At 51.3% G+C, this 24358-nt stretch overlaps 1 protein-coding gene across 1 annotated transcript in view; it reads right to left on the bottom strand.

Moving 5' to 3' along the window:
- Positions 1 to 24358, bottom strand: part of LOC136296089 (hydrocephalus-inducing protein homolog) — a 73077-nt gene that overhangs the window by 33404 nt on the left and 15315 nt on the right. The window contains exons 8-25 of the mRNA XM_066194912.1: positions 23480 to 23672; positions 22249 to 22348; positions 20889 to 21007; positions 19493 to 19716; positions 17512 to 17579; positions 15225 to 15457; positions 14312 to 14412; positions 12933 to 13068; positions 12321 to 12485; positions 11300 to 11452; positions 9227 to 9465; positions 7295 to 7553; positions 6517 to 6660; positions 5055 to 5195; positions 4249 to 4565; positions 2534 to 2699; positions 1952 to 2050; positions 1051 to 1260 (exon numbers count right to left, since the gene is read on the bottom strand). Coding sequence (XP_066051009.1) covers positions 1051 to 1260; positions 1952 to 2050; positions 2534 to 2699; positions 4249 to 4565; positions 5055 to 5195; positions 6517 to 6660; positions 7295 to 7553; positions 9227 to 9465; positions 11300 to 11452; positions 12321 to 12485; positions 12933 to 13068; positions 14312 to 14412; positions 15225 to 15457; positions 17512 to 17579; positions 19493 to 19716; positions 20889 to 21007; positions 22249 to 22348; positions 23480 to 23672 — 3067 coding nt within the window. The remainder of the gene's footprint in view (positions 1 to 1050; positions 1261 to 1951; positions 2051 to 2533; positions 2700 to 4248; positions 4566 to 5054; positions 5196 to 6516; positions 6661 to 7294; positions 7554 to 9226; positions 9466 to 11299; positions 11453 to 12320; positions 12486 to 12932; positions 13069 to 14311; positions 14413 to 15224; positions 15458 to 17511; positions 17580 to 19492; positions 19717 to 20888; positions 21008 to 22248; positions 22349 to 23479; positions 23673 to 24358) is intronic.

Raw genomic sequence — 24358 nt, 5'->3', positions numbered from 1 at the left:
GGCCCTCTGTGCTCTCAGGGGTCACCAGCTGCCAGGAGAAACAAAGGAGGTGGCACTGAGGTGCGTGAGATGAATCCAAGAGTTAGGAGGTTAAAGAAAGGAAGTTGTTGGTTCTTGCGTGTTGTTGTTTGGATTGTTTGGATTTGTTCAGGTCCTGTTGTTGGGTGTTGCTGTGAGCTGGGAGAGGGGCAGGGTTGAAGACCTGACTAAAAGGCAGTAGGATGAGAGGGGAGGGGACAGAAGAGTTGGCGGTCAGAGAGAATGGAAGTTCCCGAGTACCATCCAATGGGAAGGAGGACAGGGACCACCCTGGCCGGGTAAAAAAGGGATAAAAGAAGCCGTTTTGGTGAAAGGGGTGTGTGTGCTGAGCTCCCGGCTCTCGGGGAGGGAGACACACCCGGCTCAGCTGAATTGTTACTAATGAACAGTTTTCTTTTGCTTCGATGACTTTGTCCCCATTGAATTGTATCTAAAAGTCAGTGCATTTCTAAGACAGGCATTCCAGAAGAAAAGGCACCTGCACGCAAGTATTGGCAAGCAACATACTGCAACAAGGAAGTCACACAGGGCAACACAGACAGGGCCAGCAGCTGAAAATATCTGTGGGCTTTCAACTGAAAGAGAGTGAAGTGGGGATTCTTCTGGGACAGTCTCTGCAACTGTAGTGACTGGAAGCCCAAATTCTTCCCCTGATTATTGTGTGGGTTAAGCAAGAGCTTTATACAAGAGCATCTCCTTGGAGGTCAGGCTTTGGGAATGGATCAGCAGAGGGATGTCTCAGGGACATGTCCCTCAGAGCATCCCCACTGGGACCCTGCCTGCCCCAGGAGGCAGTGTTTCTCAGGGTACCTTTCTCAACATTTTGGGGAGGCTTGGAGATGACCATTTGAAGCCAGCTTGGATGCCAGATTTGTCCCTCAAAGGTTGTACTTCCAAGCCACAGGCCAACAAAGGGGCTGGGAAGGGGAGGGAGGCCTGGACTGAGGCGGGCAGGAACCCGCTGGCCGTGGTTGCAGGGCAGGGAGCTGTGCCAGGGAACATGTGGGGTACCTGTAAGCCGCAGTCAACCTCCCGGGAGCTCAGCAAGTAGCTGACACGTGAGGCCTCCCCGGTCAGCTTCACCTTGTAGGTGGGGCCTCCCTCCACGTGGCACAGCGCCGTGACACGAGCGATGGTGTCGAGAAGGCCAAAGAAGGTGAAGGAGGCCTGCTGTGTCTCTCCTGGCTGCAGCACACCCGACACCGGCAGGATACTGAAAACCTGGATGGAGGACAGGAGAGACTGAGGTGTTGAGCATGGAAATGGATGCAGAAGAGCTTCTTGGAGCAAAGTGCAGCTGTAGCCAGAGGGGGCTGTTCCTCAAATACAGCCAGAATCATCCTAATCTCATCTTGTATCCATGCCAGTGACCAGTGGAGGGAACACCATGGGGAAAATCTTCTCCCATACTCGCAGATCAATGCATTAATTAATACACTACATGAAAGTGAACTGGGATGTGTCCTGGCAGTAGAAATTCTCTCTGATGCACAACTTGCCCTTAAAAAGCATTTCTTACTGCTTTTAGAAAAGGAGGCGACTCAGAGCCAGAGCTCTTGGAGCTCAGGGAAGGATTCCAGCCCAGCTCATCTGACTCCTGAGGCTTTCCCCGCCCCGCTCTGATTTCTATGCTGCTTTCTCAACGTGCTCCAGCAAAAATTTCCTAAGGACCACCTGATGAGGTCCAAGGGGAGCAATGCCCTCCATAGGTGCTGCACAGCATCCTTGGGCAGCCCTACAACATGTCCTGCACAGCCTCTCTAACAACCAGTTGCTTCAGCAGCACTTTGCGATGGGTCCGGAGGGATGTGAGGCCCCGCTGTGGGCAATGCTGAGGGCCACCAGTGGGACTGGGAGCTACAGCCCTGCTTGCCACACTGGAAAAGTGGGAGTGAGACAGATTCCTTCTTACCTTCTCAGTTTCGAGGGGAGTGTACCCTAAGTCCATGAAAAAGGTGACTCCCTCCAACCCTGGTGGGACGTAATACTTCTCCCAAGTACGTGGTGGCACCTGAAAAACAAGCCATTTTCTATGCTAGGAAGAAGAGACAGCCACTTTGCAAAGTCTCATTTTGTAAGACAGCTTCAGAGCCACCACTGCGATACCAGCTCTTGGGTGAAAAGAGAGATCTGGGAAGAGGTCATCTGGCTGGGTCGGGAAGAGGGTACATGGAGATCAGGACTCATCACAGCTTGCTCTGGGAAGGAAGCTGGAGGTCTTATCATCATGATGCAGACAAAAGCCTCATCTTACATTGTGAAGAAAACAAGGCAAAAAACCCACACTCAACACAGCATCTGAGCAGGTTTCTCCAAGGAAAACTCTCCTGTTTCTCCCTCCCACACACCCCATGTCCAGCCACCGGCCCTGCTGCCCAGCCCGCTCTCAGGGCACAGGACAGCAGGGCGGCAAAAAGGGAGGTCAGCACGAGCAGGACTTGTTGGTGGCAAGCTAGGGAGGTAACACAAGCAGTAGGTGTACAAGAAAATCTACCTCTGCTCCTGAAGATTGGCCAAGATCCCGTGATTCTTCCAGGGCTGTGGCTGGCTCCTCCGCTTTTCTAATCTTGAAGCGTCTCCACTGAGTTGCCGGCTTATCCAAACGGAATGACACCATTGTCGGTGGTTTGGGTTGGAATTTAGGTGGGCAAAGCTCATGTCTGGAAAAGAACATAACTATGACCAGGGACCTGCAGTGGGAGGAAAGGACACCTGCACCAGTAGCTCCTGCTCAGGATGCAGCCCCTGGGTGGGTGCTGGTGCGTTGAACTGAGAAATGGTTTGATCCAGCCCTTCCCAATCCAGGCTGGAGCAGGTCCCATCTAAAGGTGGCCCAGGGCTGACACTGAGGTAGCAGTGGTGCAGGCAGCTGCAACTGCTCGCAGTGAGGAACTACAGAGGACACGGATTCACACCTCGTGGGGATGCAAAAAAACACAGTGGGAGAGGAAAAGACAGGGAAGGCAAGAAAAAGGGGAGATTTGAGGCACCAAGGGGCAGACGCAGCCAGTGATGAGCCGGCACAGCCCCCCCAGCGCCCAACGCCAGAAACTCTGCGGCTTTACCAGGTATTTATCAGGAATGTTTCCCTGAGAGTGTTGGGGAGGTTGGCTGACATTTTCCAGCACTCCCAGGTGACTCAGGTCACATTCCCCATTTTAAATTGAAGCAGGTGCTCAGGGTAACTCTGCTTGTGTTTCTAATGCCACGTGAGGGACAAAGTTGTGCCGTGCCTGCCTGTCACCCTGCTGAGATACAAGTGCTTCCCACACAGTCAAACACAGCCTGGATGCTCCATTCCCAGACAGGCATTCAGTGCCTGCTCCCCAAAGAAAAACTGTCTTTAGCTTTGTAGCTTGTTATCTGAGGCTGGGTTTCATTTCTGCATGAGGCGCTCTCTCACCATAACCCCCAAGAGATCCCTAATCATCTGTTCCACTCTCTTTAGTTTTAATGAATGGTTTGAGGCAACTTCCCAGGACCATGGTGCCCAGACAATGTTTTTCACTCTAAAGTAGTGGAGCGAGAGGCAGGGATAGGAGAAGATGTGATGAACAAGTCCTGCTGTCAAGCAGTACAGAACCTATAAGGGACATGTTGCAGTGGGGAAAAGTCAAAGTGAGTAACAAGTGTCACAAAAAGAGGGTCGTGAGGAATCCAAGGTGTCCACTGAAAGCTGACCCCTGGGAAAGAATTTGTCCTGGCACTAAAGGAGTTGTCTCAGAAAAGAAGGAAAGGGAAGGTAACAAGAGGTTCAGCATCAGCCCAGTTGCTAAGTAGCTCTTTCTCTGGTGTTGGGACTTTCTGGGCGTCCTCCAGCACAGCGCAAGGGAGGAAGGCAAGGAGCAGAGAGCAGCTCCTGCAGAGAGGACCCATCCCAAAGCAAGGGGGCCAAAAGGGCCTCCAGCAGCACTGTGGCAGCTGGGACTAGGAGCCCTTCAGCAGGGTGGACAGTGCCTCAGGCCACGGAGGTCTGAGAAAGCAGCCTTTGTCCCAGCTTTCCTTCCCAGGGGAAACCACAAGGAGCACCAAATTGGTGGCAAAGCTATTCCCTGAGCATCCAGCCTGACCGCAGCCGGTCAGTGTTATTTGCACAAGGACAAGGCAGAAGCAGTTTGTCAGCTCCTAGGCAAACAGCTTTGTTCTTTGCAAAGTACTAACAGGACACCAGGAAGAAGAGCTTCAAGGACAGGGCAAAGGTGCACATACCTCAACTTCTTCACATGGTCGTCCATCTGGAATGACCAGTGGTACTTGACGGGAAGTGGGCTGCAGTTGGTCATCTCCAGAGAACGCTCCTGTTTCGTGCCAGCCACGATGCAGCCAAATTCCAGGGTGCTGGGCTGGATTTGGAGATTTGGGAAGTGGGCTTCCCCGCAAAGGGTGATACGCTCCACATAAGGATGGCCCCTGACCATTTCTATCTTCAGGATCTTCATTGTTTTCCAGCTATTAAAATCCCGTCCATAAGCTGGGTCAAATGCGATGTAGAGGTGACAGGTCTGCCCTACGTCCACTGTCACAGGCTGCAAGCAGATGAACAGTAATTAGTCACCTGTGGGATGACATCCCAAGGTCTGACAGCATGAACCAGTAAATGCTCCAAGTGTGACACCAGCATGGGCTTCTCAGTTCATCGTTCATTTCTTTACAGCAAGGGTCTGACTGCGGGCACCACACTCGAGTCCAGGATTCCCTCAGGCTCACGTTTCTGTGCTCAGCAGCAATACAAGGGGTGGCTGCTGGAGAGCTGGGATGCTTTCCAGGAGACACCTTCACGGCATGGCTTGCCCAGACCTAGTTGCCTGCTCCCTTCTCCTTGTGCCTGAGAGCCAGGGTGGATCTTCTCAACTCAGATAAGTTTTTGATTCCTTCAGCAGCTCTGCTGATGCAGTTCAGACCATCCCATTGCTGACACTACAGATTAAACTTCTTGACTTAAGGACGTCCCAACAGAAGTGCATCACCGCATCCCTCCTCTTCAAACCCCACTGCAGGAGTCCGGGGCTGCTCACCTGGCCATGTGGGAGTGGCTGCTGGTCCTCACTGCAGACCTGAAACGGCTGCTCCAAGTAGAGCATAAGGTCGAGTGGCAGCCGGCAGGTGTTCTTTATAGCCAAAGGCTGGTACTGCAGAGTCAGGACATCACTGGGTTTCTACACAAACAGGAGACAAGGAAAAACAACCTCAGCTAGTCACAGACCTGCTTCTGCTGCATCTCGCAGTTTTCAGTCCCAGAAGTGCACACATTTCTATTTACCCTTTTTATTTGTTTCTACACTTCCAGGAGATTTTTCTTTACAGCAGATGCTTTTCATGTTTAGAAACCACAGCACCCTCTGGGGGACAGGGAAACACTCCCAGGTACAGATGAGGAAATGGGGCCCTGAGAGGAGGCAGCTGCTTGAACAAGATCTAAAGCAGAAAGTGATTCCAGACCATTTGTCTCCAGTTTTGTCTCTCTATTGCACAGAGCAGCACTAGATGATCTTCACTCACATACAGCCATTTCTTACAACCTTACTGGCTCATAAAGCAGCTTGTCTGCAGGATGCGTCCTGCAGTCCCTGCTACAGGGACAAGGTGTCTGTGGTCTCAAAGCTATGATCAGCCTAGGCTCTTCCTTCCTTGTCTGCATTCTGCTGGGCTTCCTGCATGGTTTAGCGAAACCAGGGAGTTTGGGAAACTAGTTCTGCATGTACTGGTATCAAATAGGTGCCATAGCATGCAATAAATCAGTTTGCGTGTGTGGCGTCAAGCAGAACCCAGGCAGAATCAGGGAGAGCTGAAAAGCTTCTAATTACATCGGAACTGCCTGTTCCAGGGATTCTGTACTTGAGTGGAAACCTGGGAACCAGAGGAGAGGCCTGAAACTACAGAAAGCAACTCATGAAACATCTTCTCTTTTTCAGACAACTTACTGAGAGGGAAGCATGATGCTGGAGTTGGGATCCCGAGACTAAAGGGCACCTGCTCTGCCTCAGTGTTATCATCACTGCAGCTGCAGGGTGTCTGGGGGTGCTTTGAAGCAGGTGAGGCTTAGGGAAATGCACAGAGCTATACCATATAGCTATACCATACAGCATTCATGCCAACAGCAGAGAAGGCAAAGAGACACAGGAGATGCTGGGTTTTTCCTTGTCAGCCTGAGGAATTCACAGGAATCTCCATTTTTTCCCTGCTTTCCTACAGCATCGGTGTACAGACATCACCGTGCCCTGAAGGATCCTCAGAAACCTCCCTTTACCGTGAGCAGAGAAACTGGCATTTCTCTGGAGGTGGCCACGATCCTCCTTGGCAGTGCAGCTGTAACTGCAGTTTTACTTTGGGGACGTTAAATACCAGTCTCATCTCTAAAAGCATCTCCCCTCACTTTACAAAGTGCCTCAGGAAGGGTAAAGAGGGGCTTTTACACAAGCACACCCCGCCCTCAGCCATGCTGTTCAATGCCAGGATGCAATCCAGACACTTACTTACCTTCTCCACCCGGAAAGAGAATTGTCTGGCTGATATATTTATAGTGGGATCAATAAACTCGCAGGTAATGGTTGCTTCTATTATCTTCTTCATCGAGCCGCCTGTCCCAATGACAGCTTCGCAGATGGCGTAATTCTGCACCACCTGCATGCAAGAGTCACTTGTCACCAGTGGGTGGTGGCAGGGCATCCAGCAAATGCCCAGCATTGGCTCAGCACCCACCACCCACCACGCGCCCTATTCCTGCCACAGAGTTATGGTCACTGCCCGCTTTTCTTCCAGTGATGCAGCTTATTTATTTTGCACTCAACTGTCTGTAGCACTGCACCCCACTAAGCACAAAAGGCACTTGTGAGAAACTCCCCCCCTTCACATGGCTTTTGGTTTACTCTGTGCTTACCCCAGAAAAACCACTTGGCACTTGTTTAATTCACTTTCTTTTTGGGCTCCTAGTCTAAGTGTTACTAACTTATTTCTCTGTCCTTCTTTGCTGACTAAGCATGCAACGCTGTCTGCCCCAAAAGAGCAGTATTTCCTTCTACCCCTACTTTGGGATCAGCACTAGGTTTTGGTGGCTGTGGAATCACAATAAAGCTGTAGCTGGTCTGATGGTGACCAGCAAGGAAAGTAAGTGGTGCTGCCACAGAAACGTGTGGTCTTAAACCAGTTTCTTGAAGGCCCCTGCTCATTTCCCCAGGCAAATGTCAAGGGACTGTGGAACGAGCCCAGGGGAGGGGATCTGATGCTTCCCCAGCTCAGCCCGTGGTGGGGACCTCACCTGCGCCTTGCGGGAGAAGCCTCGCAGCATCATGTCCACAGACTCTCCTGGCTTCAGGTCCATTGACAGCGGCTCCAGCCCAAACACGGGGGCCGCACGTTTGGGCCTCTGGGAATCACGTTTGGCCGTGGGGCTACTGTGGGCTGAGGTGCTCTGGCCCTCCTTCCCACCTGGCCTGTTACATTCCACCTTCCAGAAGAGCTGATGGAAGTGGTGGCCCCCATTTGTTAGTCTGAACTGACGAGCACAGGGAAGGAGGCTAGAAGAGAAACCAGAATGGAAAATAGTATGGGAGTAGCTGTTGTCCTGGTCATCAGATTGCTCCCACTGAGGATTCTGAGCTGTGAATAGCTTGGAGACCGTCTTCATTTCCAGCTCTTAATGTGGACCGGGAACAGTGTCTGATAAGCTGCCCTCCTGATGTCGTTATTGCAAAGAGGAATATGATTCTCATGGTAATGTAGCATTTTCCAGGCCAGGCTAACAGGATCTGGTGTTTTCCACCAAAATGTGTGTTCTGGGGTGATTCGTACTGTTACTGCATTTTGCATTAATCTGCACCCAAAACTGTTATTGAATCTTTGAGATCCTGCACCTGAGGCCCTTGTGTGCGGGGGTATGATTGCAGGCATTTTTAAAAGCCAGCGCGGAGGAAGTTTCTGGATGATCCCAGAAAGCTGCTAGAAATCATCTGTCTGCTCTAGGAGAGGAAACCAGGGGAGCAGGGGCTCGCTCGTTCATAGAAGCTTTGGTTTTGCACCGGTGGTCATTTGTAGAAACTTCATTTCGCAATCAGAAACTGTTTTGAAGTGAACTTTGCAAACTCCGCTGGCAATGGGAAAATGAGCAAGGTCCTGTGTAGAAGTGTACCTCACCTGGTAGGGTTTGCAGCCCCACAGTGGCAAGGAGGCTTCCATTTAAGGGAAGGATTTGGGTTCCATTCTTTGTTTCACTTATGAGGTAAAACCCAGAGATTTTGATACCGTTTTTGGCCTTGTGCCAGGACGGAGACACCTGTTGGATCTTTGAGACTGTACCTCAAGCCCTGTTCCTATTTCTATTGGGCAGGATGCCAAGAATCCGGCCTTGATTGTTACAAACTTAAGAGAATAGAGGAAGATCCTCAGGGCATTTTTGGGGTGTTGTAGCAAGTGCAAAGGTCCTCCTTGCACTTGGCATAGCTTCTTCTCTTTTTTTCGGCATGGTTTTTTATTTTCACCTTAATGAAAACAGTTTTGCTTTTCAAACACCTCTGATCATGCTGCCTTGCTAATATTTTAAGCCATCCTGAGGCTGCCGGTCAAACCCAGAGGTGATGCACCTGAGAGGGCACCCTAACATTCTGGCCTCCCACACAAGCATCAGTCCTGGGCAGGCAGGGCAGCAGCAGAGCCCACGAGCAGCGTGAGGAAGCGTTGGCAGCGGCACTGCAGGCCCCACACAAACCAGCAAGTTTCCATCTGCCTCTGGAACTGCTCTGCGGGCTCCTGCCTTCCCAGGGGGGTCGTCACCCTCCTGTCCATTTGCTCCCAGGGCCCCTGCTTGCCTGGCAGGTGCCATTTTGGAAGGGAAGGGTGCGATGCCATCTTCCCTTGGTCCCGCAGCCACACGGAGGGCCCGCCTCATCCAGGCGCCATTTCGGGAACCTTTTGTTCTGGGGGAGCCTGCGAGACCATTACTTGACCAAGTGAGGACATAGATGTGTTAGAACTGAAGGCAATTCAGTGGCAATTGAGCAACTGGTTTCTCTTTCGGTGGTTTTTGAGGGTATCTAACAACACTCAACTGGCCATCACGTGTCTCTAAAGGTATCTCTGCCTTCAGGGAAGGAGTCAGGGTCTTTGAACACTGAAGAAGATCTTGCCTGAAGGACTACAGCAAAACTGCTCCTTGTTGAGACAGAAGGAGAGGTGGGAGTGGGAGATCTCCTACCTGAATTGGTATCCCAAGTTGAGCTCCGGGGCAAATGGTTTGTCTATGACAATTGTGGTGCCAGTGCCAAAAGCCAGGAGGGTGGAGGTGGTCCAAAGTCTGTTCCCAATGAACAGCTGGAGAGCATCAGCAAAACCCCCAGTGTCATCCAGGGTTGCTGTGACAGTCACAGGAACCTCACCCCTGGCGGGGATCACTCCTTCCCTGGGTTCAATAACATAGCAGTGTGGTTTATAAGCCTGTAAGACAAGCATAACATGCATTTAGGATGGAAACCATACACCCTGGTCTCTTATGGGGTGTAAGAAAAGGAGAAGACTAAAGAGAGGAGGATAAAAATCCTAAAGGCCTAATTTCCCTAAATTTAAGCTGCAGTATTGGGGAACAGCAGAGCTTATACAACCTGTATTTTCCCCTCCTTTAACAGACTCTCACCTAATTAACCCAGTTTTGCCCAACCCAAGGGACGCTTATCCTCAGGAGAGTGTTCCTTCCCCAGTCCTTCTCTGGAGTGTGTGCCAAGGAAAGCTGCTTTCTCTCTCCTGGCTTCTCACAAAGGCTCAGGGCCAGAGGAAGTCATGACGGCTCAAATCCCACTCCAGAAACCACACAGCTGGAGGACACTGCTGAGAGCCTGAAGAATATCTCTGCAAAACCAGTTGAGCAAAACCCCAACACCAAACTATCCTTTCCCAAGAGGCCCTCAATGCTTTTCAACGTCCCCTAAAGGACCGAGGCCCTCACTTCCCACTGGTCATCCGCTGTAGAGAGGTGTCCCAGGGCCTTCTGCTTTGGAAAAGTCACCTCTGAATGGTTACAGCAGAGCAGGAAAGAAGGAAGCAGAGGGAAAACTGGATGACATGTGCTCAGTGGGCATGGCCCACTCTTCCTAAGAACTCGTGTCCTCTGGTTTCTCATGGACTTCACAGATTGGCCAAGAGAGCTGGAAGCTGCCCAAAGGAGGGAGGAAAGGCCCCGCACCAGCACAGCTGTACAGACGCAGCTCTGCAGGTCCAGCCCTGGAACGAGCACGTGAAGCCCATCCTTTACACACCAGGCCCACCCAGCCAAGGTGCATTGCTCCCTGAAGAGGTGGAAGGCAGAATTTCATTGTGTAGTTCGAGAAAGCTGTCCTGGAAAAATCCCTCACTTTAAGGTTACATCTATCCCCCAAACAGCAGGAAAAGCAGCAAGAGGAAAAATCATGCCCCTCCTCCTTGGCTCAGGAGGCTGTGGCTGGACTTTCCCACATGGCCTGATGCTTTATCCACAGACACAAACAAGTCCACAGGATCAGGTTTTAACCAGCTCCAAGTTCAACACACCCAGCATGGAGAAGAGCAAACCTCAAGCCCCTCAGAGATCTCCCCCTCCAGCAGACATCCCACCCAGCCCCAGGCCCAGCCTACAAGCCCTTCCTGGCTGCAGCAGCCCTGCTCTCCCTGCCAGGGGAGCAGCCCCAGCTCCTCTGCCCTGTGCAGCCTTCACATATTAAACAGCCATTCTCTGCAGCCGGTCCCCAAAGATGCTCTTCAAAGGCACAGAGACCACAGGCTGGGGGGGTTCACAACCCCCACACATGTCTTTGTGTGGACAGCCCAACTGGCCTGACCCACAGCAGGTGTGAAAATTGCCTCCCCACCAGCAGTCTGAGGACAGACCTCACACCCTCTTCTCTACCATGAACAGCAGTTTGGCACAAAGCAAATGTAGATGGCACAGGGAAAGCACAGGGAAACCCATGCTCTCCGAGGAGCAAAGGACCACAGGTTTCTCTTGATCTCAGAGCTCAAAAACCGTGACACACACAGCTAAAGACCTTCCATAAAATTATGGGAGAACTTGTCAACACAATCCAGACGAATTTCTGCTCCAACATCTCTGCACCTGATTTCACTGAGGAGTGCCCCAGCTAAAACCACTCCAGAGCCAGGTTCCTTTTGCCTCACCCAGATGGAATCTTGGAGTATCTCGCTTCCTCTCACACAGGCCGATGCATATAAAAACCAAGTCATGGCTGCTTGTAAGGTCAACCAGTCAATTTCCCTGGAAAACAGCCCCACAGATACTTACAATCTCTAGCCTGAAGTCTAAATCGATGAGACCTTCGTTGAAGAGGCCAAAAGCTTGTGAATTAGGCCTTAGCACTGGGATCCTGCCGAACTCTATCAGCCTTGGACTTATGTAGACTGCTGACGGCCGTCCAAAGCTCTGTAGTTCTGTTCTCTGTTACAGAAAGCAGGCAAGAAAGATTAAAAAAAAAAAAAAATCAAACCCGAACAGGGAAACCTAAAAAGGCTTAAACAGCTCAACCCAGCTCAAGTTATTTCTTTAGGGACAGCTACCATTTTCCAGCTGAAATCCTGGGATTTTGGGGGAAAAAAAAACCAAACTTATGTATTCACCTCCAAATTGAAAAGGATTAAGTAAAGAGAAACTTTCAAACTACAAATTTTTGGTCCAAAGGTAGAAGCTTTGCAAGAAATCTCTAGTTAAGATCAGGCTGACAGTTAAACAACTGGTTATTCTGGTGGGGAGAAACCCTTCTCTTTAAGGTAAGCAGCCTGACAGTTGAAAGCAAGTGTTTAGTCAAACTTCAGGCTCCCTGGCACAGCCTGCACTGCCTGTCCTCCCTGTTGACTGGTTTACATGCAGTGCCACAATGGCCCAGGTTCAGATGTTTGGTGCCATCCAGGGAATTTGGCATCACCATTTCCATCTTTGAATGTAAGTTTAAATCCTTGCAGCTACTCTTCAAATGCCAGCTTTCCTTTCTTCTACAGAAAGCTCAAGGTTCCCAGAAATCTTCTGACATCCTCTTTTGTGCTGAGAGGTAACATTTTAAAAAAGGTGTTTCCAAAGTTAATAGCATTTTAAAGAGTAATTAAAATGATCCTCAATTCCAGCTTAGATGAACTACCTTCTGGGTCAGACACTGACATTGCCACCTATAAGGCACGAGCTGTTTATGCCACCAGTCCCTGCTGTCCTTCTCCACAGCAGCCTGTGCCTCTTTTCCCCGGAAGAATCCCCGCACACTGTGCACCCTGCCAGGACCAGTTGCACAAAGGCACACACCTCCCCTTGCACTCACCAGTGGGTTTCTTGCGTCCCCAAACACGCCGATACAAACATCGGTGCAATGCTTGCCCAATGTTTGGATTTCAGCCATAACTGGAATCTCTGCAGTGCTCCGAGGCTGGACAATCCCACAGGGTCTGGGGCTGGAGTAGAGCACAGGAGAGTCCTCCTCGGGTTCCTAGAAGGGACAGAATCAAATCCAGCTTCAGAGGGACCTCTGAAGAAACTTTAAACTCCTTAACATCCATCCCAACAGCAACTTACACACATTTTTAAAAATCCCCAGGACAAAGGTAAAAGGCACAAACAAGGTGCAAGAATTGTAGGCTTAGCATTCTCAGGGGGTTCTGCAAGGAGGCTGCCAGCACAGGCACTGGTGTCTGTGGATGCAGCAGCTTTTCACAACCCTCAAAGATCTCCCACAAGAAAACACCCTGAAGACTAGAACGTAAGCTCTTTCCTCAAGAGATTAAACTGCATCCTAAAGTTTACATTCAGGTAGGATCCTGTTCTCAGCAGATCTTTAAGACTGAATAGAAACCACCAAGGTCTCATCCCAACCCTTTTCCCCCCTAATAATCTCCACAGTAATATTTGACAGGAGGAGGTGGATGCGATGCCAAACCTGGGGAATAAGCCCGTAGCAGCCAGGAAGGTGGGTGTTATTCCAAATGAAGAACTTCCTCTCGAATGGCACCTTCAGGTCGCACTCATGGAATCCGCGGTTTTGGGGGTACACTTGCAGCTCAGGAACGAAACATCTGGGCAAAGAGATGACCCCAAGGGAATCAGAGATACTGAGAGAATGGAGAACATTTACCCCCAAAGATTGTGAAATGGAGCACAACACCTTTGTCACTGTCAAATACACATTTAACAGCCCTATGGTGAAAAATTGCCTGCAAAGTCTTCCCACTCAAACATGTCTTGTTGAGGAGGGGCAAAACCTGAGAGGCAGCACCCAGAGGCTGCCAAGTGCCCCAGGCAGAGCACTTGGTCCCACAGCTGCCTCAGCCCCTCCTTTACTCAAGAAGGTTTGCAAGAACTCCTGGAACAGTCCCAGTGATCCATGAGCTCTGGGGGAGCCTTCCCAACAGGGATCAGTGCTCATTAAGGCTCCAGGAACACACGACTCTAGTATCTCAGTAAAAATGACTCCCTTCTCTCCCATGGTGCTGTTACCCTGCCTGAGAACTCAGCTGTTTGCCCCAGCCTTGGAGGGCATGAGACATCACCTGCCCCACAGAGTGGGAGATCACTCCCTCTCAGTTCCTACAACTCCCCTGGTCCTCCACTCCACAGGTCCAAACACTGACTGTCCCCAATTGCACTTGCTTTTCAAACATGGCAGCCCAGGCACTGACGAGATGGCTCTGCCTGGGAGTGGGAACAGCACCAGGGAACTGCATCCCTCTTGTCATTGAACTGACACCTAGAGCAGCACAGCAGCCTGGAATTCTGCTGGAGCAAGAACAACTTTTGCTTTAAGCCTGAGAACATCAAAGCTCAAAACAGGAAGCAGAGAGAAGGGGAAAAAATAGAGCTGACCTGCCACATCAAGGACTCATTTCCCCTCCTAAGATCCTGCCCTCACCTCTCTTGCTGTGAGCCACTTCCCCACTGTCACGTGCCCTCGTTAACAGAACCAGACCCTGACCCTCAGCAGACTGCTTGGTGTGCCCCAAACCAACGCGGGCTGGTTGCAACCCAGCACAACTCCACCTCTTGCAGGAAGAAGGCGAGGAGGCCCTTGGGAAATTTGCTTCACCTCAAGCACCAGGTCAATAAATGATATCATTCCTGGTCCCTTTAGAAAACGACCCAGGACCACGCTGGGCTGTCAGCAGGGCTGCTTTTCACCACAGGCTGCTTTTCAAGCACTGCTGTTCTCATGTCCAGCTGGGCAGAACATGAGGTCATTAAACAACACGTCTCCTTGGGAGCTGCAGCCAGCACACCCTGTGCAAGGCAGTGCGCTGGGGGAGGCCAGGGAAGTGCTGGTACCTGGCCTTGATGATCAGTGATGCCACTCCCTTGCCAAACCACTCCAGGTCCACCAGCAATTTCCGGTTGTATTCCGTCACAGTGTTGGAACACAGGGTCACCTGGTGGAAGAGAAGAGCAGTAAATTCTTCCTTACAAAAGCTCACGACTCACGTGTGATGTCCTCCAGTTTTTGTGGTAAGAAAAGGGAGGATTTTGCCCTAATTCTTCTGCCGCTCCATGTGGAGAGCACAGTCTCGAAGAGTAACAGAAGCCATCTGGCAAATACCAGATTTGTTAAGCACACCTTGCTATCGGGGCATAGGTCAGCTAAATGAAAACATTAGACTAAAGCTCTGTGCAGCACCGTATTCAAATTAAGGGGCAAATTTTCATCTGACTACAATGACATAAATGCAGAGGAAATCTCCTGACTTGAACAGAATGAGTTCAGCTTTACAGCGGGAAGCTGAAGGCAAAGCGTGGGCCAGCAGGTGCTGGGCAGTTCATGGCCGCAGAGTTTTTTGCCTTCACTGGAGATCCCTGCAGTGAACACAAATCATTCTACTCCCCAGGACAGGAGAAATGAGACCAAGAAGAAAAGCAAACTGCTTTATATAATGACATCTCTCTAACAGCCACCTTTGGTCCTCGTCCTTCCTCTGCCCACTTGCAATCGAAGACATTGCTCTCAAAAACACCAAAATGCCTTCAGTACTTGACCATATGGTACATGATCTCAGCTTGTGATTTTGGAAACAAATCAGTGCTCCTTCAGGAACGTCCCGAGTAACCCAGCTCACAGAGGCCCCACGCCAGTGCAGATCCTCGCTCACACGATGATCAGAGCTGGCATCAGAGCTAAAGCCCTCCCACACTCCCGTGAAGCTTCAGACCCGCTGCTGAAGTGTGTGTGGCTGGACTCTTCCCATACCTCGATGTCCTGGTGTTCCTGGGATTGGAGGGTCCTCTCGCTGGGATTCATTGTAAACTCCCGTGGCTTCACAGAAAAATGAATTCCCTCCCTCCAGGAGGGGTCACTGTCGCTGAGTATTTGATCAAAGCTGCTAACAGCAGGCTGAGTGCCATCGTCCGGCACGCGGAGCTTGAACGTCACGGGCACCCGCGAGGTGTTAGTGAGGCGACAGGTCTTGGTGCAGGGAAAGCCTAGGAAAAGGACACAAATATCCGTTTAGGCACCAGTTATGTCGTGACTCCTGGTGGGAATACCCTGGTAGGGTGAAAGCGTGATTGGAGTTTGGCTCTTTATTATCTGAACTACAGATTACTGAGAAGCTGCAAGAGGAATTAGTCGTCACTTAGTTCCCTTTAACACTGATTCCAGACTGCAGCCTTGAAAATGCCTGCTCTTAGCCCTGCTCAACACTGCAAGCTTCTCTCTTTCTGATGGGGAGAAGCTCCCTCACCTGCCCCAAACCAGCACCAGTTATTTCTCACCGATGACTGTGCACCCAGACCGAGCATTTCCTCTGAAAATTCAAACTGTAAAATTCCCTGTTAAGTCTGCCAACACTCCTACCCTTTTCAAGATATATAAACAGTGAGTCGTCATTGAGAAGAAGCTACAGCAAAACAAAGTGAGGATGGAATCAGGAACCAGAACGTGATGCAAAGCACCCTAACACAGTTTCTCTCTGCAGAATTCTTAAGGCGTCTTTTGGTTTGGGCCAAACAGACTGGGCATGTGACAGCTCAGAGCCCACTCAGCTGGAGGCAAACCCGAGCCTTGACCCAGCAAGTGGGGACATCGCACCCATACTACTCACTGTGACTGCTGCCTGCAAGGGTTTACCCCACCTTAACTCTGAGATTTGCTTTCCATATTGGAAAGCCAGAGACACTGCCACGCATGGTGGGGATGTCCTGCAGAGCCCGGACACCAGCCACAACCCGCTCTGCAGTGGACTGGCTGGCCAGCTCTGTGGGGAGGAGACTTCTCCCCAGGCCTGCTCACCAAGAGTCATTTGAACACAGGTGGGGGAAAAAAACAACTGCAGGCGCAGCCCAGAGCTTCTCTGTGCCCATCAACAGTAATCACTGCCGGCTCCAGCAGGGACTCCAGCAGGGAGGCAAGACAGGCACAAAAGGGACAAACACAGATGTCAAAACCTCAAATGAGACTGAGGTCACCACATGCAGACAACAGTCAACAACAGTTAAACAGAAGCAAAGATACAACAGCTGCCTTCAGCTGAAGAGACCTTAGGAATGCATTTCTACCTGTTGCCTTTCTTGTTTCATTTATTCAAAAGGCAACTTAACAAGTGCCTCAGTGGTGATGCAGGGTGGGGAAGAAGCAGCTCAGGAAAGGCAATTCGTTTTCTTAAAACGTTCAACAACTTCATTGTTACGAGTTTAGGTTTCGTAGTGAATTTTGGCCTCGGTCCGGGAAGGGAGATACAGGGGGTTTGGGGGGTCTCGGCTGTGCGGGTGGGCTTTTCCGTCCGGGGCTCTTTGGGAGCTGTGCCGTGATGCCGCCGGCGGTTGTGAAGTCGGAGCCGAGGTTTGCAGGGGGCAGACCTTCCCGTCCTTCCGCGCGGGGCTCGGGAAGGTCGGCAGCGTGCTGCTGCGGGACGTCGTGCGCTTGACGCCGGGCTCAGCACCGTGATCGAACCTGCCCGCCTTCCCCGCTTCTGCCTGCTCCCGATTGCCAGTGCCCACATCTCCTGCTGCCCGTAGTTTGCAAAAGCAGCGATTTCCTCCTTCCCTCCCTGCCCGTGCTGGCTGGGAGGGAATCACTGCCCTGCCAGAGCCCACAGCTCCTCCAGCCTGTGATCATAACTACACCAAAGGGGAAAACGGGACTTGGCGGGTTGGAAACTTCTGGCATTGCATTGTTGTCTGTGCTATCCTGATATACTCTAGTAAAGAACTGTTATTCCTTTTCCATATTTTTGCCTGGAAGCCCTGTAATTTCAAAGGTATAGTAATTTGGAGAGAGGAGGGTCATCATTCCATTCCATGAAGATTGCCACCTTCCTTGGCACAATCTGTCTTTTAAACCAGGACGGAGACACCAGAAAATACTTGGTTCTATTTGATCCCACAATGGCAAAATGCTACCTGAGGCACCTGCAGTTCACACCCTGAAGAGGCTGTTGTGGCAGAACATGAGCAGTGCTGGATGCTTTTACGTTCAAGTGCTCCATTTTGGAGCACACAGATCCCTCCCGCTGCGTCCCAGCGCAGGGAACACTCACCAAAGGAGATGTCACCGAAGTCGAGCTCATCGGTGTCGAAGTGTAAAGTCGGCCCGACGACACACCCCCTGCGATGACAGGGACACAGAAGGAAATGGTTACGTTAAAGGGAATTGCAAAGCCGCCGGCTGTCGTGGCTTGGGGGCATAAAACCTGGTGTCAGGGGCATCGTGCGTTTCAAATCAACGCACCACCATGTGCTCAGCACAGCGTCCATGTGCACAGGAGGCAGCTAAAGCCAAGAGGCCAGCAGCCCACAGCCACTGATGGGGCTTTGGACGCAGGGCAGGCAGGAAAAGCCCCCAAGTTGCTGGTGGTCCCATGAGGGACCCTGAACACCCACCCAGACGTGGCTCCGTGCCTCAGATTCCCCATCTGTAATGGGATGGACATAAAGGTGTCCCCACAAACTTCTGTAACCAGCCTTTCCCGCCACAGGTTCCCTGCTTTGCTACTTGGCTGTAACTGGTGTTCCCATGGAGGAGCTTTCTTAGGAGATTTTGACCCACACAATCATTACAGACAGAGTTTTGAGACAGGAAGCCAGGGGAGCCCCAAACATCCTCTAAAAAGAGCATTAACAGTTCTACACAGTGGACAGATGAATCCTAGAGGAAAGGACCAGCTTGTCACTAGTGCACCAGCTGGCACAGCCAGGAGCAATAGCTTAAACAACCAAACATGGGTGTCCTGAATCTACCACACCTCCTCCCCTGTCCTTGAACTCAGCAGACAGGCACTAAAAGTCACCAACATCCACTGAAGGCAGCACCTGAAGCTGCCCAACACGAGTTTATTTCGTGCTTGATGCCCCTCAATGCGCACCCTGCCTTTTGGTTAAAAGTCAAGGACCAGTGAACTGTGTCTTCTACTGTGTTCACAGGACTGCCCCTGGCTCCGCTCTACACATCTCAACAAGAAACACCTTCTCTTGCTCAAGGAGGAAGCTGCTTATGGAATAACATCCCATGCATGACCAGTTTGGGGGAGGGACAGAGGAGAATCAATTATTTGATGGTGAAAGGTTCCCTCTTGATTTCCAAAATAAAAATAGCAGCACTTTTCCTCCAAAAGCAAAGCCGGTGCAATTGTTTCTCTACTATGGGCAGACCTAGTCAACACTTTTCTCTTGCTAGGTAATACGTTACATGTTCTTTTTAATCCATCTCCCTTATCTTATTGGGATAATCAACTGCAGATTGCTTTCATTTCTTTATTGCCCTGATCCAGTGCCTCCCAACAGCAGCAGCCTAGCTCCAAAGCTCCAGAGCAGCCAGCGTCAGCTTTCCTGCTTACACTACATTATCCTACCAGCACACGCCTCAGGCTAGCAGGGACAAGCCCTCATGCTGCTGTGGTCCTGAGGACTGAGCTCTGCCTCCCCCATCATCACCCCTTCTCCCTTCTGCAGGGCCAGGATCATGGGATGAAGCCCATGTCCTTGGGACAGTTCCTGCTGCACAGCTCCCTGTCTCCCACATCAGCCTTTTCCTGGCTGTGGAAAGGAGGTAGCAGAGCACTCTGCACAGGAGCTCGGAGCACAGCCTGTCTCCATGCATGGCCATGAGAAGTGAGGGGAGGCTGCTGCTGCCCGTTTGGGATGGATTATTAACAGAAGTTTTTAAAAACACTGCTGCTGGTGGAGAAGCACCCAGGCTGGCCCATCTCCAAAGCCCTGGGGGCCTTGCTGGGTGCTCAGGGGGGACATCCCAGAGCAGCTACTGCCCAAAGCTGATCCATGCCACTGCCTGCCATGGCCCAAGGCAGAGGGAGATCCCTGCAGGGAAGAGTCATTCCAGCTCCCGGGTACCACACGGGGCAGCAGGCAGCCCCACACTAAGGCAATGCCAGGATCAGAGCAGAGATTGAGACCTCAGGAAACATCTTTTTTCTCTGCCCGGCCCCAAAATGAGGTAGGTGAGAGATGTCCCAGAGACAGCTACAGATGTGCCCACCCAGAGTAAGCTCCCAGAGTCCTTACTTGATGGTCAGGATCACAGGCGTAGGAGATCCAGCCACACGGAACTGGAATGGTTCCTCAAACCGCCCCAACACGGCGGCATCCAAGGAGATCTGAATAGTCTGGATCCCACCTGGTGCAATGAGGCCCTCCTCGGGTACAAACTTGAAGCAGCAGCCCACTTTCGTGTTTGAAGGGATATAGGTGAAGGGAGCATCAACAACTCCTTTGTTCATCAGTTTCACCTGCAGCAGCAAGAAAACAAAATGCAAGTACACGTGAAATCTTCCCTTCTTGGGAGTTATTTTCTAATGGCGCAATTAACACCCAGAAAAGGCAGAAGATGCTTTGTGCTGCTGGACGGCAGAAGTCAAAAAAATACAACAGGACAAGTTCTGCCTTTGGGTTTTCATGCGAAGCTCACATAACTCCACATAACTGGAGTCACCCTGGGGTTATCCCACGGACACAGAGCAGTCCACCTCTGGTCAGTATCACCAAGCTCATTCAGACCTGGCCCTGAGAGCAACGTGGGGTGATTGCAGCTGCGTAGTGAATCACCACAGAGCTGCTGCTGCCCCAGTCAGCGCAGCTCCAGCAGTACCGTATCTACGCATTTACCTTTTCCCATACCGTGAAAACAATACACTGAGAATGAGGCATCAACATCAAAATGTACAGACAGCGCCATCTTTTGGTAAGAAAACTCAACGTGTCTTTCTCTTCTACAGCCAAACTTCTGAAAGTGTCTGGCATGACGTAGTGCCTCGTTTTCTGCCTCTTTCAGTTGCTCTCTCTTTTTCTTTTGCAAACTTGACCCCCAATAGGGGGGAGGCAAATAGGTAGAAAAATCTCTTGCTTTATTCCCAGGAACACTTTTCTCTTCCTAGAGCCAGAGATGCACCAAGCCTGAAGTGTGGTGAGGGATTGGACAGCAAGGGGAAGAATCCTCAAGCCCTTTGCAAGGGCCTGCACTGAGCCAGGAGGCTGGATGGCTTTCCTGTGACTTCCAGGAATGAGCAGGAGACACTTGACTGAAAATTGTTTGCGGTGGACTGAAGCTCAAATGTAGCCAGTTTGTCCCAGCCGCTTCTGAAGAGCCCAGTACAAAGGTGCCTTGTGTCTGGTGCTGCCACAAAAGCCTCTGAACAGCTTTTTGACCCAGCGTTGGGTCAAAAGGGGTTGTTTTGCAGGAAGCCTCCCAGCTGATCCCTAGGGAAGGCTGCCCAAAAGAAGGGACTGGGGCTTCATGAACAACAGACACATCTTTCTGACCCCCCCCCCCCCCCCCAGATTTGACCAGTACATCAGATATTCCCTGCTCACAACTGCCCAGGTTGCCAGTAATTCCACAGCTCCACCAGGCTTGCTGCTGCCTCAGGAGCCATCAGGATCCATCCCATCCCCTGGTGCTCACCTCATGCGTGTGGGCGGTTTCGATAAAAACTTCCCCGAGGTTCAGGGTATCACAGCTGAGTTCAACCAAGGGTCCGCGGCCTTCCCCTCTGAGGCGCAGGGCCAGCCTGCTCTCACGGCCTGGGGAGAGATGTCCATTTCAGTACAATAATTCCCTCTGTTCTACTGGATTTTCCAGGCTGCCTCAATGCTAGTCCCTGATTCTGAGCTGCATGCAACCAGCTCTTGATGCTGCAGCAGAAGATATGGACCCTTCTCTTCCCTCAGGAGATATCCCCTGGGGCTGACTTGCAATTTCTAACCCATTCCTTGGGCTGGTTTCCAATTTTAGCCACCAGTTTGCTGAGTTTAAAACATCTCTGGTGTCCTGTAGTGACAGGCCAAGGAGTAATAGGTATAAATTGAAAGAAAGGAAATTTAGGTTAGATATTAAGAAGAATTTTTTTACTGTGAGGTGGTGAGACACTGGAGTAGGTTCCCCAGGGGAGTTGTGGAGGTTCCAGCCCTGAAAGTGTTCAAAGCCAGGCTGGATGGGGCTTGGAGCTACCTGGTCTAGTGGGAGGTGTCCCTGCCCATGGCAGGGGCCTTGGCACTAGACAGTCTTTGAGGTCCGTTCCATCCTTAACATACTATGACTCTAGGGTTTCCTCCCCATGCACTTAGAGGAGCTTTGAAATCCATTCAGTGAAGGCACAAAGCTCACAAAGATTTGGCAATTGCTACCTGGCAAACTGCCAGGCAACAACTGCCAAACCACCTGGCCCAGCAGCACAGGACTGCTGTCCTCCACTTCTGACACTCGGCACTGTGTTCTGTTTGCACAGACTGAGAGCTGCAAGGTGACAATTCCCACACAGGGAGAGAAGCAGGTGCTGGCCAAGGGTGGTCCTTCTACCAACACCCTGGGCTCAGCGGGGCTCCGCCTCCGCTGGCCTGGTGGTGTCTGGAGGTGATCCAGGCTCAGGGAGCACATTTCTAACTCAGCTCCGACTGCCTGATGATGGATCCACGTCAAATGGACCCATCCTGGAGGTCAGTGGTCTAGAGGGGCTTAGTGCTTGTTCACTAAAGCTGTTCTGCTCTGCAGCTCCTTGGCCTTTGAGGAAATGCTGGCAAAGCCGTGCCATGAAAACATCTCCCTGCACTGCCTGGGTTGTTCTGGGATCAGCAATCCAGACACAGGTGTTCCGAGCCCTGGCCTTGCATGGGAGACTCCCTGGAAGCTGCAGGGACACTGGGGATGTGCCAGCACTGCCCTGCTGACCAGGAACTCTTCCCAGCAGTTACATGGGAGCCCAGTGGGCTCGGGCTTGCTCCATGGCTTCACTGTGGGTGAGAGAAGCAGGGCAAAGGAGCAGTACCTGAGATGTCACAGTAGGCCACACTCTGATACTTCAGTGCTTCCAGGGGTTTAAAGGTCACCTTGATTTCAGCCGAACAACGTGGCCCAATCTCTCCCTCCTGAAACAGAAAGAGACAGAAAAAGATTTATCTTCAAACTTCACACTTCTTGTTTTCAACCACTCCTCTAAGCCTTTCTTTAGAGCATCAGTGATGAGTAAACAACATAAGGAGCCCAAGGAAACACTCTAAACCCAGCTCAACACACCACTGGGCGCTCTCAATGCTCAGCTGATCAGCCCCCACTCTCCACAATGTTCCTGCTGCTCTGACACAAGCTCCTGGTCACATCATGCTGCAGTCAGCTACAGTGGTACCTAACTGCCATTGTGCACTGGTGGCTCTTGGCCTTAGATGGGCCATAGGAGTAACCAAGAACACGATCCCCTTCCTTGGAAATAAAAATATTAGTTTAACCTTTTTTGAAATAAAGCAGAGGTTGGGATTATTCTAGGATTTACTCCAGGATGAGAAGGCATTTTGCACTGTGCAGACACCAGGCATTCATCATCTCTCACAATGCCAATACTCAGAATCAGGGCTCTGGCTGATGGGAGGACATGGGCGTTTGCTTGCATAAACAGAAGAAGAAAAGGTTTACTGTCCCCGTGTGCAAGAGAACTCAAAATGCCCATTATAACCTCCCACCCTTGTGTCCAGGCTCACAGACGACACTGGGAGACTCACAAACAGTGCGAGTCGTGGTTAGAGGAAGGGACAGGCATTTCTACGATTAACCTTGGGCTGAATTTGGCCTCCTTTTCCCAGCGAACCCTTGCATGCTTCGTGTCGATACGTGAACTGGCACTGCTCCAACACCCTCCGCTGAACCCCACGCAGCAGCACGCGTCGGGGGAGCCCCTACCTACAAAAACTGCTCCCTGTGGACACTTCAAGGACACGGAGTGCCCTGAGCTCGAGCCCTGGCAGCAGAGCTCAGCTTTGTCAGGCTCCCAGCCCTGCCTTGAGCCTGCAGGGCAGAAATACTTTCAGCAGTGAGCTCTGCAGCCGCACCAGAAACTCCATGTCCTCCCTCTGAGCACACCGAGCCAGCTGAGGACCTGCTGAGTGACCGCACCCGGGGGAAGGGGCGGGGGTAGGGTGGGCGGGAGGAGGAAGAGGAGGAGGAGGAGGAGGAGGAGGAGGAGGAGGAGGAAGAAGAGGAAAATGAGGTTCTCAGCTATCACTCACCATTGGCTCAATGGAAAAAAAGTCATTGGAGAACAGCAGGGGGTCTTCTTGCACCTTTGCCTTCTCCTCCTGGACCTTTTTGCTCAGGAGGGCAGTGCGATTTTCACAAAAGCCCTTCACCTTCTTTATTTTTTTCTCCTCCACGAAGTCTTCCATCCAGACCTTTGGTGGTGGCTCCAGCAAATCACACTGCCTGCAGCCACAGGGAGAGAAAAAGCCAGCAGGTCATTTAATATATTTGCAGAGAGAAGCGGAAGTGTGGGAGAGCAAAGCACTTGGGGAGGAGCGGCAGCTCCCCAGCAAGGGCTGACCCCAAGCCACGAGGGTCCCAATCGGATCAGAAGATAACTTGTTGTGCACAAGCTCAGCAGGTAGCTTTACTCCACACTTGCAAGCTCAGGAGAGCTTTGGAAAGCCAGCATCCCTCAAGAGAATCTCCTGCCTCAAAGCCTCTGCCAACACTGAGCGAGAATCCACCAGCCACCTCAGCTGGCTTTTCCTACCACTGAGCTGCTCGGGGGAGGCAGATAAAGATCACGGAGCACCCACTGCAGGACTTCCCTGGGAAAGGGAGACGAAGCTGGGTTGTGGTTACGTGTTACCAGCATCGCTCTTTGCTTCTTCCATTTTGGACCTGCCCTGTTCCCTACTCTGCCTTTCACAAGAGCATCCCAGAGCACTTCCAAAGGAAATTGATGAATTCAGGCACCGCATCCCTTCAGTGATATCCAAGGTTTTATATGCATGAAAACAGAGGCTGTGAGAGGGGAAGGGACTTCGTGGTGCAGGAGGGAGAGAGCAAACTCCTGGAGAGATCATCTTTTCAGGATCCAGAGCTTTTTGGGTCCCATCCCAGTGCATGGTAGTAGAATGGCCAGA

This window comes from Chamaea fasciata, unplaced genomic scaffold (assembly GCF_029207755.1).
Source record: "Chamaea fasciata isolate MVZ Bird 193981 ecotype frontalis unplaced genomic scaffold, bChaFas1.0.hap1 SCAF_12, whole genome shotgun sequence".
NCBI classification, from domain to species: domain Eukaryota; kingdom Metazoa; phylum Chordata; class Aves; order Passeriformes; family Sylviidae; genus Chamaea; species Chamaea fasciata.
This window is presented reverse-complemented; position numbering and strand designations above follow the sequence as displayed.